At 38.3% G+C, this 15,877-nt stretch overlaps 1 protein-coding gene across 5 annotated transcripts in view; it reads left to right on the top strand.

The window, feature by feature from the left end:
- Positions 1–15,877, top strand: part of CSMD1 (CUB and Sushi multiple domains 1) — a 1,150,295-nt gene that overhangs the window by 346,211 nt on the left and 788,207 nt on the right. For 4 of the 5 annotated variants that reach the window (XM_048078081.2, XM_048078083.2, XM_048078082.2 and 1 more), the window contains one exon: positions 5,888–6,000. In XM_048078081.2, the coding sequence (XP_047934038.1) occupies positions 5,888–6,000 (113 nt within the window). Of the gene's footprint in view, positions 1–1,047; positions 1,160–5,887; positions 6,001–15,877 lie in introns of those variants that run through there. The other variant, XM_048078084.2, reaches the window with a different exon arrangement.

A 15,877-nucleotide genomic window follows, 5' to 3' on the forward strand; every position in this document is an offset into this window, starting at 1 on the left:
GCGTAATTTAGGTTAGGAGAGACTATGGTTATCTGATCTTATTTCCTATTGAAATTGGAGCCAAATATGAAGGTGGATTATGCTGTTCAGGGCCCTGTTACCATGTGCTCAGTTTCACATGTTGTATAAGACAGTAAAGGTTAAAACAACCTGATTGAAAATCAAAAAGGCCAAGGGGAAGTGAGAAGTTTATGCTGATGCCATTTTACACAGCTGGGAAAAGCAATATTCTCCATGTTAAGGGAAGTTTCATTTTCTTATCCCTATATCTTTCCCTTTATTCCACAAATCCCACTGAAAGTGAATATATTTAAAACTATTTTTACCACTTGCACTGGCTTGCTGGTATTAAACTTTCTCAGTAAATTTCCCCAGTAATTTTTCCCAGTTTTCATAGTACTTAATTTCATTAAGACCTTGCTTAGTCTTTATTTGCATGAAAGTTCTCTGAAAACGATAAACGATGAACCTAAAAGGCCACCAAAAGAAAAACATGGGTAGTCAACATTAAGCAATCCTTCTACTGCCATACAAGACTGTCCAGATTCAAAAGGAGATTATGGTTAATGTTACTAACAGCAGCTACAAATCTAAGAGAATTAATATAGAGACCTCCACATCCCTCATGAGTATAAAGAAAGTGTGAAGAAAGGTTTGAGCTAATTCCAGTTGAAATGGTTTTGGTTACTTATTTGGCCATATTATCCTTTCAGTATTCAAAGCTGAAGCAAAGGCACAGGAATTGTTGCTTCTAGAAACAGCCCAGCTCTCTGTGCTGTGCTTTGCACACTGCTGAGCTGAGCCAGGTAAACAAAACCAACACAGCTGCTGCTCATCCTGTTTGATTTCTACCTTTTTTGCTTTGCCCCGCCCCTTTCCCAGGTAATTGGTTGGGTGCCAGGTGGGCCTAATGGTATATAAGCTGCAGGTGGCCTGTGGGAGAGCTCCTTCTGTTAGAGCTGCTTTTTGGGGGGTGAGTGCTTTGGTTTTTCTTCAGCCACTTGCAGGGTTCTTTAGGTGGGTCAGAGTGTGGGGGCTGATGTGTTTCTAAGTTGAGGGAGGTAAGCATGTCTTTTTGAGGTAAAAACTAGTAGGATCTTTTAGAGTAAAGCAAGCTGTGTAGTAGTAGGTGCCTTTACTGCATGCAGCTCTTCTTCAGGTGAGTAATTTTTAGAGCATGCTTATGGGTAGGGAGATGATGTTACTTAGCATGTTTGCTTTGTGGTTCTAGGTCTCTTATGATTTTTGCGGAATTAGGGGGCTTACTGTGAATGTGACCTTACGCCTTCACCTGTGTGTCAAGCGCTGTCAAAGTTACAACCTTGGTGTTAAAGTGATGGAGCAGGGTTTAGGGGAAATGTATCATCCAAGTTCCCTGTGCTAGTGAGTATCTGAAAACAGCAGAAGTACACATGTAAGGTGTAGTCTTTTTCAGGACTAGGGACAGTTTCTTGTATTTCTGGAGCTTTTTTTCTGCTGTTTTTCTGGCTGTAGAGTCTTTAGACCTTGTAGCCTACTAGATTTTAAATGCTAGGAATTCCCTTAATAGAGGGATATTTAGCAGAGGTTGCTTGTTACCTTGTTTTTGGGATGTGGTGTGGTACGCTTCTGTTTTTGGGTTATGATTTAATCTCCAGCTATATCAAGCCATTTGTGTAACTCTCCAGAGGAGTCATGAAGAGCTTCAGTATGTACTGCAAGGGGCTTGACCACATAGGTGCAGTATTGCCAAGAGGCTGAGTAGGGTCGCCTTTTTCATCTGTGAAAGATAAGTCTGTGATTACCCCTGCTGGGGCTGCTGTGCATTCATGTCCTGTTGGCATTTGTGGACTGGAGGTTTTTTTTTTCTGTCTCTGGTCTCTGTGCTTGAGTCTTCTGCAAGGAGCTGTACCGTTTGTGTGTCCATCATGGATATGACCTTCTCTTTTTGTTTCTTGTAGAAAGAAAATAAAAAAAAAAATTAATTTTATCCCAAGCACTGCTACAGGCTGGGACATGAGTGGTTAGAAAGCTGCCTGGCAGAGAAGGACCTGAGAGTATTGGTTGATAGTTGGCTGAATATGAGCCAGCAGTGTGCTCAGGTGGCCGTGCTGTTAGGCATTAGAATAGGCTGCCCAGGGAGGTGGTTGAGTCCCCATCCCTGGAGGTCTTCAAAAGACATTTACATGTAGAGCTTAGTGATATGGTTTAGTGGAGGACTTGTTGGTGTTAGGTCAGAGGTTGGACTCGGTGATCTTGGAGGTCTCTTCGAACCTAGATGATTCTGTGTATGATTCTGTTGGGTTTTCAATATCTCCAGGGATGGAGGTACCAGATATTTTCAGGCAGCTGGTCCAGCATTTGACCACCATCACGGTGCATACTTTTTCCTAGTATAAAACTGAGTTTTCTCTTGTGGCCGCTTGTCTTCCTTCCCATCTTTAGATCCAGTTTCTTTTTTGAAACTGCATTGTCTTTTTTCTATGCTGTTCTAATAGGTAGCTGAAGACAGCAGTAAGGTTCACCTCTTAGTTGTCATCTTGTAAGGACTCAACATATATATTCTCTGCGATGCTCCTGTACATCGTGTGCTACAGGCCCCTAGACATCTTGGCAGCCCTCCAATGCACTTGCTGCAGCAAGTTTAGAGATGACAATGCAGGATGAAATGTTTGTTTCTCAGTTAAAGGCTAAAGTCAGTACTGGTGTGCGTACCATTGTGTTTCCAATTAGATGTTTTGTTTCTTCATTACAGGCAAGCGAAATACATTTCCTCTATTGTTTAAAAATATTGTAGTGTGCATTTTATGCCAATTCATGCTACTGAAAGTTAAGGAAGTATCAATATTCTAAAGTATTCTCATGCTCAGTATGAAGTAGTACAGGTTTATCAAATGGATGTCTTAATAGCAGGGCACTTGAAACAATTCTGCATTCTTGGCACACACCTGTACACCTAAACAGCTCCCTTTCTGGTTGCAGTGAAGTCCTGGCTGTTAGTTGCCAAAGTATGTTTCCAAATTAAAGCAACATGTGAAGGTGTTTTCTTTTGCATGACGAAGTGAATGTGCAAAACAAGTTATGATTCATATGTTATAATTACCTAGAAAAAAGTGTTTTTTAAGGGGAGGGAGGTGACTTGTTAGGTTAGCAGTGTTTTACTTCCAGAAATTACCTTGAAGAATCTGCTGTCTAGTTTTAGTTTGCTCTTAGTTTCACGGCATTTGTCACTGAATTCGAGTACTATGAAAAAATGCTTTCTGAAGTATTCCAGACAGCAAGACTACTGTAGAGGCACCCAGGTAATCTGTTTAACAACTGAAACACAGAATTCTTCTATTGGAGACTTTCCCATAATCTTTTTGCAAGTTCTTGGTATTGCTGTAATCCTAAAAAACATATTTCAAGTTGATGTATTATTTCCTTGAAGTTTACCACATGCTTGCCTTTTCGTAGGTTGTAAAATTTTTAGGTGCACTGATTAAAAGTGTAAAACAACTATTTGTCTTCCTCTAATGTGAACTTCAATGTCAATTAAGTTAACAAATGATCTAGGATTTCAAGGAGGATGGTACAGAAACTTACTGAACAGCTAGAGAGTCCATATTAGAGGAGTGATGCTATTGTAACAGAATCAAAACAAACAGGCCTAGAAACAGCAACAAGAGGTTAAGCTGTCCAGTCAATACTCAAATGGGTTCATTTATATGAACTAAAGTCATGTCAAGTGGAGTAGACACTGATCAGGAATGAGGTAGCTTAAGCTGTGTGGTTCTGCATTTATATAATTTTTTGATTTTTTTTGTCTATGTAGGGCGATGTGTTGAGGCATCTCCTTTTATCTTCTGTTTCAGCCTGACTCTTTAATTCCTTCCCCCACAATAGATGCAAGTTTCCTGGAACAGAGCTCTTTGAATCACTTCTCAGAGCAGGAAAAAACATGGATGTTAGATCAGAAAATACATAATGTAAATTAATAATGAACTGTCATAATAGTACGCTACAGATGTAGGGCAGTAGTGGTAACCACCATGATTTATTAAATAGAGCAAGAAGCACATTTCCCTAAAAACTGCAACATCTAAATAGGTAGTGAAGCTGACAGAATATGCAAAAGCCTCAAAGTAAGATGTGGCAAGCCTCATAGTAGTTCTGGGGCTTGCGGATTGAGGGGAAAAAATCAAGTTGGTTAATTCCAGAATTGGAGTAAATGAGGTGGAAAGAGAGGAGTAATAGGTTGACAAGTACACAGAAGGTGAAAAGATTAGAGCAAACAGCTAATTAGCACATGGGAGGCAAGGTTTAAAAAGAAATAAATAGCAGGAAGCCAAAGCAACAGAAGTAAAAAAAAAAAAAAAAATGAAGAAGTAAAAAAAAAAAAAACTCATCAGAGTCATTATAGTTTTCCAAACCAAAAAATTGGAAAGAGACTGGGTACCACCTGACTCCTGTAATTCAAGCATGGAGTTCATCTTGGATGTTTTTATGTATGAGAACTGAAGGTGGTCCTAAATAAACCTAATTTTGCACAGAACTCGTAGCTCAGTGAATCTGTTGTACGCTGTTTAGGTGTTTATCCTCTGCAGTTCCAGATACCAATTAATGAACTATAGCATCAGAATACAGTAAATTTCAAAGGCAAGAGATTTTTTTAAAGGCACAGTTTTTCTTAACTATCCAAATTGCAACTATATCAAAGTGGTGGTGGTGGTTGTTTTTTTTTTTTAAAGACTGCTAAAAAGTCTGAACACAAGAATCTTGGCCTTGAACACCTCAAGGGATGGGGCATGCACGGCTTCTGTGGGCAACCTGTTCCAGTGCCTCACCCAGGTCCTTCTCCTCAGGGCTGCTCTCAGTCTGTTCTCCACCCAGCCTGTGTTTCTGCTTGGGATTGCCCTGACCCAGATACAGGACCTTGCACTTGGCCTTGTTGAACTTCATGAGGTTCACCCACCTCTCAAGCCTGCTGTGTTGTCCCTCCAGGGGATACTGGGGTGGTTGAAAACCCCATGAGGACCAGGGCTTGTGAACATGACTGCTCCTATCTTCCATAGAGGGCTTCATCTGCTCAGTCATCCTGGTCAGGTGGAGTGTAGCAGACCCCCATTATGTTGTCATCTGTCTGTCCCTGCACTTGAAGGCATTTAATCCTGACTTATAAGCTCTCAGTTGGCTCCTCATCCATCTAATCAGTGTCAACCAGGTGTAACAATAAATTGTCTTTAATGATGTTTCAATAAAAAAGTAAACATTTTTTTTCTCCATCTGTTTTATCCTCAAAGTGCATCAAAACGTTTGTTTGGAGAAATGATCTTAAAATTGGTATTGCAGCATAAGAATAGTGTATCCAAAATTCTGTTTTTGTCTAAAGATACGAATGCCTGTAAGATAGGAAATGTATGTTTTTTCTTGAAGATGTAAAATGGAAGTTTTCTTTGGTATTCCAGTCAGGTGACAGAACAACCAGTTAGCGGTGGAACATATAAGATACATGTTTTTCTGAGGAAGCAGCTGGAGGACAGATGGGGTAGCCCAGACTATCAAATAGCTCTGCGAATCAAGACCTAGTTATCTACTTCTGGTGCCCTAAACTTACACAAAAGGATCTTAAAATGAATCCAATCCAAAATTTCTTTGTCTCTGACAGTTTCAAACACGTCTTTCTTTCAGTGCTCTGTGTTGGAGAGTGCACAGACATAGGAGAGTTAAAATAGGGTTAAAGAGCTCAAGAACATGTTGAAATTTTGCAGTGAGTATTTATTGCAACGAGCAAAAAGCATAACATGTTGGCAGTTTGGTTGTAGGAATATTAAGTTATAAGGCTGAACACATTTAATTCGTATGAAGAGAACTTTAATTTTTTTATTTTAAAGGTTTTAACCATTTGTGCATTTTTTTTATTGTGCAGGTTATCTGGATTTCAGCTGCCATCGTCTATTGTGAGCACAGGATCTATCCTCACCCTCTGTTTCACCACAGACTTTGCTGTCAGTGCACAAGGTTTCAAAGCTATCTACGAAGGTAAGAATAATTTTTCTACTTGGTCTTTATTTTACTTGACATATGTTTTTGATGTTGAAATGTGTTTCAGTTTTCATTGTTTGGGGTTTGAATCATTGACTACTGCATAAGCTGTTTTTTCTGGCATATTTAAATTTTACGATGTCGTAGCCATAGTCTTGATTTTGAAATTGAATTCAATCAAACTAATACTTTAATTTCTGCAGTGATTTTTAATCAAGTTGATTGGGTTTCTAAAGCTGGATTCAGAAATGCTTACGTTTAAATGGGTTTCTTATTATTTCCTAAATTTCTTTTGACAACTTCTTTAGGCAATGCCTGACTAAAGGGGTTTAATGATAAAGATGAGACGAGATATGGATACTAACTCGTCCTGAAAATCAATCGGTAATCTTCTTAGGGGGAAAATGTATATATATGTACATATAGGGCTTTTTTGTTCGTTTGATTTCAAAAAGCAAAGCAGTTCAAAGCCAGTTCTATGGAAGATGTTAGAGTATAGTGATGACTGCACAGTTCTGAGGGGAAAAATGAGGCCGAGCATTTATGTATTCAATAGTTAAGCCATAAAACCGGACTGAATCAATTTGTGTAATGTGACGACTTGTACAAAAGGCTTTGAGATCTGTAAACTCTTCTTAGAGTTGGGTAGTGAAGGTGTTTTGAGTATAACTTCAGAATTACATTCAAACTGACTGTGAACACTATGTGTTAACTTTGTGCTTTCTGGTTGGGGTGGGTAGCCCAGGAGTACCTTTCTTTCCCTGGTTGCTATTCCCCCTTTCCTTTGTCCTCCAGAGCCTTGTCAGTGTGAATAGCAGGAGTATGTCTTTCTTCCTCTTGGTTTTCTTTTTACTTGGTCTAAACTTGGGTGAGGGCTGTGAGGAAAGTTTCATTTTAATGTTCTTTAAGTTTTATTAGATAAGCTGAGACGGTCCATCAGACTTCACAAACACCAGCAACTGTTGCTGTTTTCTCAATAGGAAGTTGTTTTCTACGTATGTGTATCTTTCACTTCTAGCAGTATGGTAGCACATTTCATCCTTCTATGCAAGCTGAGCAGTCGGTTTTCTGTATGGAAAAAGACATGAAGAATGCTAAAGGACATCTCTTGACTGTCAACTTAGGAACACGCACAGAGCCACAGGCTGTAATATAATGACACTTACTGCTGGCCTACTTTCTTGTTAAAAAAAAAAAAGGCAGGAAGAGCTGTAATTAACATTGACAAATGGCACCATTCTCTGATTAAACAACTCTGCCCCCTTTCAGATTTATTTCTGTAAGCCAGGCATGTTCATGATCTTTAAATTGACTTTGAAATATGACGTTCAGCTCCCCTAAAATGGTGGATAACTCTCCAGTGACGGTGTCACAGCGTATGGACAGGCAGTGGGGACTGATGGTTTGGGAAGGATTTGCAGTAGTGAGGGATTAGGTGTATATTTTATGAAGACTTGGGGTGAGTTCTGTATCAAACATGATTGCTGTAAAGGACAATAGGCTTATTGAAAGCTCATAGATCAAGAATCCCTGTAACCGTGCCCGCTTTTTTTTTTGTTTTTGAGTGACCCCTTTTGGCTCCTATTACATATGTAGTAGGTAGGTGATCAGCCTGTTTGGGACAAGGGAATACAGCCAGATGTTACCAGTCACTGCTAATCTTTATAGCCACTGCTGGTTGCCTATCCCTGAGCTAGTTTGCTTTTACTAAAAAGTATCTAGTTATTCCTGGTTTTAGCCAGCTCTTTCATTCTTCTGTGGAGTAAGTGGATTACTGTTCAGTTGAAAGCATTGGTGTGTGTGTGTTAAATTGTTACTGATTGCTGCCATTTAAGACTTCGGAACACTGAGTGGTTGTAATACAGTTTGAGAAATGCAGTTTTGAACTGTGAGTGAGTGATTCTGTAACAAACTCTTGTATGGAATGTAGAAGAGTTTACAATATTCAAAAATAGTTATTGGAACAGGGAAAAATAAAAGAAGTAATTTGCATAAACTTCCTATATTCTGGGAGTCTGCAAAGCTGGTGTCTTTTTTAACTCTTGTGACAGGCCACTCTCTTCTGGATAGGAAAATTTCATCTCATTAGGATTGCTACCTCATGCAATTAAAAAATATATAATTGACAAGCATCTTCAAAACTAGCTCTGCTATTGCAAGTCAGTATTTTAAACGTGATCATGTTGGGTGGTTTGACAGAAATGACTCTTCTCCATCAGAAGACTTAGACTGGGCTAAGTTCTCTGCAGTGCTGAGCTTATGCTTGGCAGAGCAGAGGGGATGCTGTTGGGAGGCCTCACCCTTAGTGCCTGCAGGGAGCTCTTCTGAACTTGCTCCCTGGTGACTGGGGTTAGGGCACTGAACAGGAAAGAAGGGATACGAACCACCCCAGCACTTACTCAACAGGCTCTGAGGATATACCTCACCAGGATCTGCTGCAGGGAGAGAGCACTGCGTGCCATTGCCTGTGCTGAGATTCTGATCTGTGGGTTCTAGTGAGTACGTTCCTGATTTAAGAGCTCCCTTCCTGTGCAGCAATGAAACATTTGGGTCTTCTGTATTTTTACAATACGTAAGTGGATTAACAATGAAACCGGTGAAACAACATGCTAGCATTCCAAGGACTTCAAGGTGATCTGAACCTATCTGGCTTTGCTTCCTGTCATATACTACGTGAACGTATATATTTAACTAAATCCGATTTTGTTGCAGTAGACCAGCAAGAGCCATCTACTAGTGTTAACAAGACACTGACGTAGCTGTGCAGCTGCCTAGGTGTTGGGCTGAAATGTAGGTTCATTTACTGTGTCATTGTTTCACTAGGCTTAAATGCGTTCATGAGAGAATCTAGTATTTTTACCTGTAACACTGGTAATACTTCAGTCTTCCTCAGCGATCATAGAATGTCCTGAGTTGGAAGGGACCCACAAGGATCACATCAGCACTCCAAACTTTGGTACAGATGGAAGCTTGATTTATTCTTATTTTCTGGAAAGTTTTATTGATGGGATTTTCAAACACATAACCGTAAAAAGATCTATAAACTTCAGAAGTAAACTTATTTAATCTGGTCAATGATTTATTGACCACTGTTGTCACTGTTAGGTAATAATTAAATCCAAGACTGAAGGTTTGGAATCTGGGAGTTGAAGGATGAATGTTGTTTCTGTAATGTGTTTTTTATTGACAGTGCCTTACATGATATAGAACATCAGGTTTAGTCTTTGGTGGGGAAGGGAGAGAACAACAATATACTTGTAACTTGTGCAATTTTGTTTTATTTCCTGTTAAAATCAATTTAATGGGTTTTCTTGAATGGGATTAACAAACTATTCTTAAAAGGTGCTTTGAGGGCTACAAACAGAAGAAAAATTCAGCACTGCTGTTGTAGTAGTTTTCTTTGGAAAGGTCATAAGTATTCCTCCCATACAAAACACTTGCGTATGGTTGGAAATAAGAAAACAAAACAAATCTCAGATGATGAGAATATCTGAAGTGTTTTATACGTGTGTACTTCAATAACTCATGGTAGAGTGGTTATATAATCTTTTTTCTACTAAAGTAGTGTTTTCAGCCATGTGTTTGTTTAGGGAATCCAGCTGTTAATTGCAGCAATTCTGTAAGAGTAGAAAAACTTAACTCTTGGTAAACTGTTAGTCATCACTGTAAAATGAAATGTGGCTTTTAGTTTTTGCTACATTGCCTTCTGCCACTAAACACTAAACTGCCCTTGAAAGTTAGCAATTCTTGTCTCATTTTAAGCTATTTCAATTTGTTGTTGTTGCTGTCGTCTTTAAACACGTTTTGTCATGTAGAGTGGTGGACAGTGCTCAAGTCTGGTACATCTAGTTTGTTGTTTAATGTGTACTAGTACCTCCTTTGACTTCTGTTCTACAGCAGCAGGTTTTCTTTGCCAAAGGAAGAGCTCTTGCACATCCCTCTATCCTACCTGCCCTCAGGGTATACTGCCTTTTTTCTTTTGGTCTTTGAATTCTCAAAGCTTTCTGCTCACACCCAGCATTAACATTTATACTGGCAGTCACTTCATCCTGCTTGTGCATCTTCCCTGAAGCTTCTTTTTAAATTTGTTTCAGCATCAACAGTAGAAAGTAGTGGTAGATCAGTGTAAATCCTTTGAAGAAATTTGTTTTCCTCTTGTTTCTCCTGTTCTCCCTGAATATCTGTCGCTTGGTGCGTATTTTTCTTTTTTCTTTTATGGTTCAATATTTCAACCTATTTAAAAAAAAAAAATAAAACTGAAAGACTTCCCCGACCAACTTGGAGACAATAACATCTTGTGTTGACTCCATGATCTTGGTAAGATAATTTTCCTGAGACTCTGTTTTTGCCATTAATATGAACCCAGTCAAGATAACAGGCCTTGGGGCTGAAGCTAACATTGCTCATTCACTCAGCTTCTCCAGCAGGTGTCTTGGTTTGTTTGCTTTTTTTCCCAAGTGCTCAAATAACTTTTCAGTGCTTTTTTAAGAGTAAAACTCTTTTTCTCTGGGTCACTACGTGATGGCTTCCTATTTATTCTCCATGTGTCTGACTGTAATAGTAGTTACAGAGTTCTTGAAACAATCTGTCCTACAATAGTAAGAGCTACTACTCCATGGGAATGAGCACGTTCAAAATTTGCTCTGTAATCTGCCTCAATAATATGAGACAAATAATGCATCTGAGGTAAATATTTCACGTTGAGCAGTAGAAAGTTAAATTGGCAAGAAAATACAAACTTTTATGTGATTTCTATGCATAACTATCCCTTACTATTCATCTGTGAGTGTAACTAGTAATGGTTTAAGATTTGAGAGACTACTAACCTTTATGGTATAGTCACTAAGTACTCTATTATCTATTAAGTAATTCCTTATTTTGCTTGTTCTAATGCTCTGAGACTTGGAATATTATTCCTGAACATCACGAGATTAGCCTATCCAGCTCTGAAGAGGGCCAAAAAAAAATGAATATCGATGACATTGAGAGCTAAGCAGTTCATTGTGTATTGTTTAATTTATTATGTATTTTTCTCACAAGAATTCCTTTGTTTGCTCTCAAATCTATAACTATTCTCTCTCCTACAGTGATAATCGGAGAAAGGTACAATTTCAATTTAAATCTCGGTTTAATCCTTTTAAAGGTTAAAGGCACAGACTCTTTCTTCTTTAGTAGCATTTCTTGGGTAAGGAAAACAAAACTCTTAAAACTCTGTAGTAAAATAGTTTTTCAGCTACGCATCTTAGGTTGCAGTCTTACCATTGACTGAGTGTATTTGGTCATAACGTCTACTAACAGACGGATGTATTTGCTTTTCTATTTTTAGTTAAATTTGCGTTGTTTACTGTTTTGGTAGTTTTCTTTTCAAGTTGAGGTATTTGTAAAAGTGTTGAGCTGTGTGCATTTACTCATGAACAAGTAAACCAAAAGTTAGGAAAAAAATGAAATAATCAGATGGGATCCTTTTAGGCTGAAATGTACAGTTCCATCTCTTTGGAGCAGAAGTAATTGTTTTCTCTGAATGAAGTTGGGATTTCCTTTGTCAGCTGAATTTGCTAACAGTTACAGCAGTCCTTACACTGAAGAAAACATTTGTCTGTTTTCTAGCAAACCTGCTTAAAAATAACATGGTTTTGGAAGGATACAGTCTGAATGACTGTTTATGATGTAATGCAGGAGGGAATAGTAACGGAGTTAAAAACAAAGTTGGCATTTCTTGGGTCAAAACATGATAATGTGTAGCAGCAAAATCTCAGAGCAGAAGAGGTCCTGCGGGACCTCTGATAGCTAATCTAGATTATCAGTAATTTAGGTTTCAGAAGAGTTCACTTGAACCCTACCAGCTAAGAGAACGAGTATTGAGAGAACTTAAGAATATGAAGGCTCTTATGTGAGGAGAGACAGGTAAAATTGTCAGCTTGTTCTCTAAAGTGTATGTATAGATCTAAAGTGCATATGAATAGATCTAAAAAGTGCTTGAAACAATAAATTTATGGGGAAATGAAGTCGGTCTGTAGAGGCAGGTACTCTTGTATGCTTTTTCCAGCCTCTCATATGTCAATATATTATACAGAGGAGAAATGATAACTATATTTAAAACAGTTGTACTCCACATCTCCTTCAGTTATGAAAAATTAAGATGGGTAACTTCATCTGTTCAAAAGGAAGTGCAGATTCCTTTCTCCAGTAAAAACGACTTAGTTTCCTTGCAGCAATATTTGAAGGACCACGAGTCAGAGATGTGCAGTTTTATCTCCTAGACAGCTCGAGGCAGAAACTTCTGAATTGCAAGTTCTAGGATTTTTTTCCCTAAAAAAAGACACTGTAATGAAACTTGTGATTGAACAAATCCTACTTGAATTGGCAGAAAAAAAAATAAACTCTATTGGACCAATGAATCAACCAGTCTATCAACCAATGAATTATGTATCTAAAGGAAGGGATAATTATGTAAGAGCCTTGCCTATGACATTATTCCAGTGTTGAGCTATGTGGGCTGTATTCTGCTTTCCAGCTCTTGAGTAGCTCAATCTCTCATGTAAAGACAGCTTTTGTGTTGCTATGAGCCTTTGAAAGGGGGATTACATGATTTAAGACATGTTTTTGGAACTGTCTTTTCAATGGCCTCTGATTCTGGAAGCGAGGGTTTATTTAGTGCCTTCTAGTGATTGATTGATCCTTATCAGAACTAGTGTGTTCATTGTCCTTGGCGCATGAACCGGTAACAAACCTGTGTCTGTGGCTCATACCTTGTAATCAGTTAGTGGGATTGTAAACCTCCCTCCGCAAAACTGTTATGCTCCTATTTGAGACCAAAAAGCTAATAGGAAAATAATTGGGGGGGGGGGGGGGGGGAGGGCTTCCTAGAGCAACAGTTTGCTGAGAAACAAGGTCAAAACACACACTGTGTTCTGGAATTGTCAGTTTATTTTTTTTAATTCTTCCACATAAGAAATGTATGGAACACATCTTTTCTCAAAGTACTTTTCTAAAACAAGTCATGCAATGTGACTCAACATAGCTGGCATTTATGCTTGTTCTATTTTACAGCCAACTGGGATTTGGGGGAATATTTTTTCATGTTCGTAGCCTTATTTTTGCTGGAGATAAGATTTCAGTTAAGCAGCCTATGCCTCTTTCCTTCCCCAACCCCAAATTTATTATAAACAGTGACTGCTGCCAAATAGCAAGATGTCAATATCAAGAAAGGGTATCAAATAAGGAGCCTGTCCTCTGTTGAAGCTTAACTTTGCTTGAAATGTTAGGTCTGGTTGTGTTGTCTCTTCGCCAATGTGGAAACTAAAATATTTATTCTTAGTGTCTTATGTGGATTGCCAAATTAATCAAATGAATTCCTTGATGTGTTATCCCCAGTCTGTCTGTCTGCAAAGTTAAATCCTTCTTCATTGTGTAATTATCAGACATATTCCGCAGAGTTCACTTATCTTCAGAATGCCCACATTAATATGAAGATCCCAGATGAAATGCAACTGACAGCTAGTTTCTGATGAATCTGAATAAGTCTGATGCTATGGATTACTTGATTTTTGGTCTTACTTGTAAAGAGAGCTGTTTATTTGGCTGGTACGAAGTAGGGAAAGTTGTATTGGGATTTTGTCTCTCAAGACAAAAGTGCGTTTTCAGACATCCTCGTCTGTTTTTCTAGTTTGTAGCATTGTATTTTTAGTAGAGTCTCTTTTTGAGCTTATTTTCTTTCATTTAAAAAAAAAATCTTATGGAAACAATTTCTGCCTTTTAGAATAAAGTCTGTGCATCCTATTAACAGGTACTGTTTGTAACTACTTTGTACTTATTACAGATCTCCTTACAATGTCAGAGATTGCTTATGGCTTTCATGTCTTTTCTTGCTAAAATAAAGTAGAAAAAAACTCAATTTCATCTAGAACCATTGTCTGCATACTTGTATTCCTTTAAACTGACAAAGTGTGTACACTGTTGCAGGGCGGAACCATTATTTTCAGAATAAAGCCACTGGGTTAGCAGGCCAGAACATAGATCTTTGGCTTTGTTACCATACTGAAGCCATCAGCCATTAACCTGATTCATTAAATATAGCATAATTTGCTACATTAGATGGATAGTTAGCATGTAAGTACAGCCAGATACCTTGCTTTTCATCTTTTCTTGTATAACTTTAAACTATTAATAATTGTACTTTGAATTACTTTGTTATTCATATTCTTCCCATATATTGAGGGCTTCATTTACATAACCTTTCATGTTTTTCTTCTGTAATTGGGATAATAAGGCACAGATCTAGAACTTTGCATCCAAATATACTCATCAAAACAAGCATGTCTGAATTTTGACGAAGGCACTGATCTTGTTCAGTAATGAATAAAGTAGCTGGTATGTCACCCACCTATTAATTGTGAAGAAAAGGAGTAGGTTGAGTATCACATTTAATGCAGGCACTGCATTTAATTGAAACTTTAGAGTTTTGTTAAAATCCATCACCTTGTGTCTTCACCTTGTGTATGTTAGAAGTCCGGGTTGTCATACAGTATTACTGAACTACTTTGTATATTACTTATCTAAATATCAAGTGTTTATTCACCCAAATCATGTCACTATTTCCATTAGGTATAAATAATTGCTATAAATGAGTTGGCAAAACTGTCTTGAGTACTTGTTACTATGCGTTCGGTATTGGCATCCTTTAACACCAACTTAAAACACTCTGAAATCTTTCATCCTGTATATACTTAAAGACCTCCTTATAAATTTCATTGTTCATGCACGGTACGCTTCTAAAAGATCTTCTTGCCTTAAGGTTCTTTGAAGCTGGCTTATTGGATTGACCTGAAAAGTGCCATGGGAGGCATGGAAAGCTAGACAACCTTCTTGACTTGTAGATGTCTGCTTTTCTCATGCTTGTTTAACAAGACAAGGCACACCTGTGTGGTGTCAGTGGATTATAAACCTAAAATCATAAGAATGTTAAAACAGCAGGTTTGGATGTACTAAATCTTGTTTATGGGGAAGGGGCAGCAGTGTGTGTGTAAAGCCATGAAGTGTTATTTGGTTTAATTAGTCTCAAACATCTGATCATTATTAGTCTGGAACAAACTTTAAAGACGAGGATAAACAACAATGCATTTTAAAATGTTGTGCCCATTCTTACTAGTTTCTACCTCTTTTCCCAGTGTTATGCTCACCCTCCCTGCCCCTCTGATTCCAGTAGTTGATGGTCTCTTCTTCCTCACTTTAGGGGATATGCTTGAGGTCATTTATGTTTGCTAACACAGTTTTATACCTTTATTCACTGGTGTGCAGTTCCATGTCTTACCCATATTTACTTTCCATACTGCCCTTTATGCATGTTATGTGCTGCTTTGTTCTATTTGTTACTCCTTAAACCAAGTTATATCCAGGTCTGCATTTCTTTGACTAAGTCGTTTATAGCTATGGGGTTTCCAGTGTCAAGTCTGCCTCATCTCAGCGTGTGCTCTCCAACGCTGTGTCCTGCATCTCCACTTCTCAAAGCCTCTGCAGTCAATGAAATTACAGGTCTGTAATTTCTCTTAACTGTGTTGTCAGTTGTAAATATTTCATTCGGAGTGGAATAATTGCTTGCTACAGCTATCCATACAAAACTACAGTTGTGTGTGGGGGAGTAAAACAAATTAGCCTTAGACACGGTCAATTAAAGAAATTGCTATCACAGCTAAACCAAATGGGAAAAAAAAGCTGCAGGGAAGTTTGGAGAAGTTCAGACAGCGAGCCTGACTGTAGCAAGTTTGTCCTGAATGGCAATACCAGCTTACAGGGCTGTATGGTTATGAAATACTTCATGCATAAATCAGTCTTGTACCCTAATAAAGCTTCAGTTTCCAGAATTTGTGTGATTTAG

Source organism: Anser cygnoides, chromosome 3 (assembly GCF_040182565.1).
Source record: "Anser cygnoides isolate HZ-2024a breed goose chromosome 3, Taihu_goose_T2T_genome, whole genome shotgun sequence".
Lineage (NCBI taxonomy): Eukaryota > Metazoa > Chordata > Aves > Anseriformes > Anatidae > Anser > Anser cygnoides.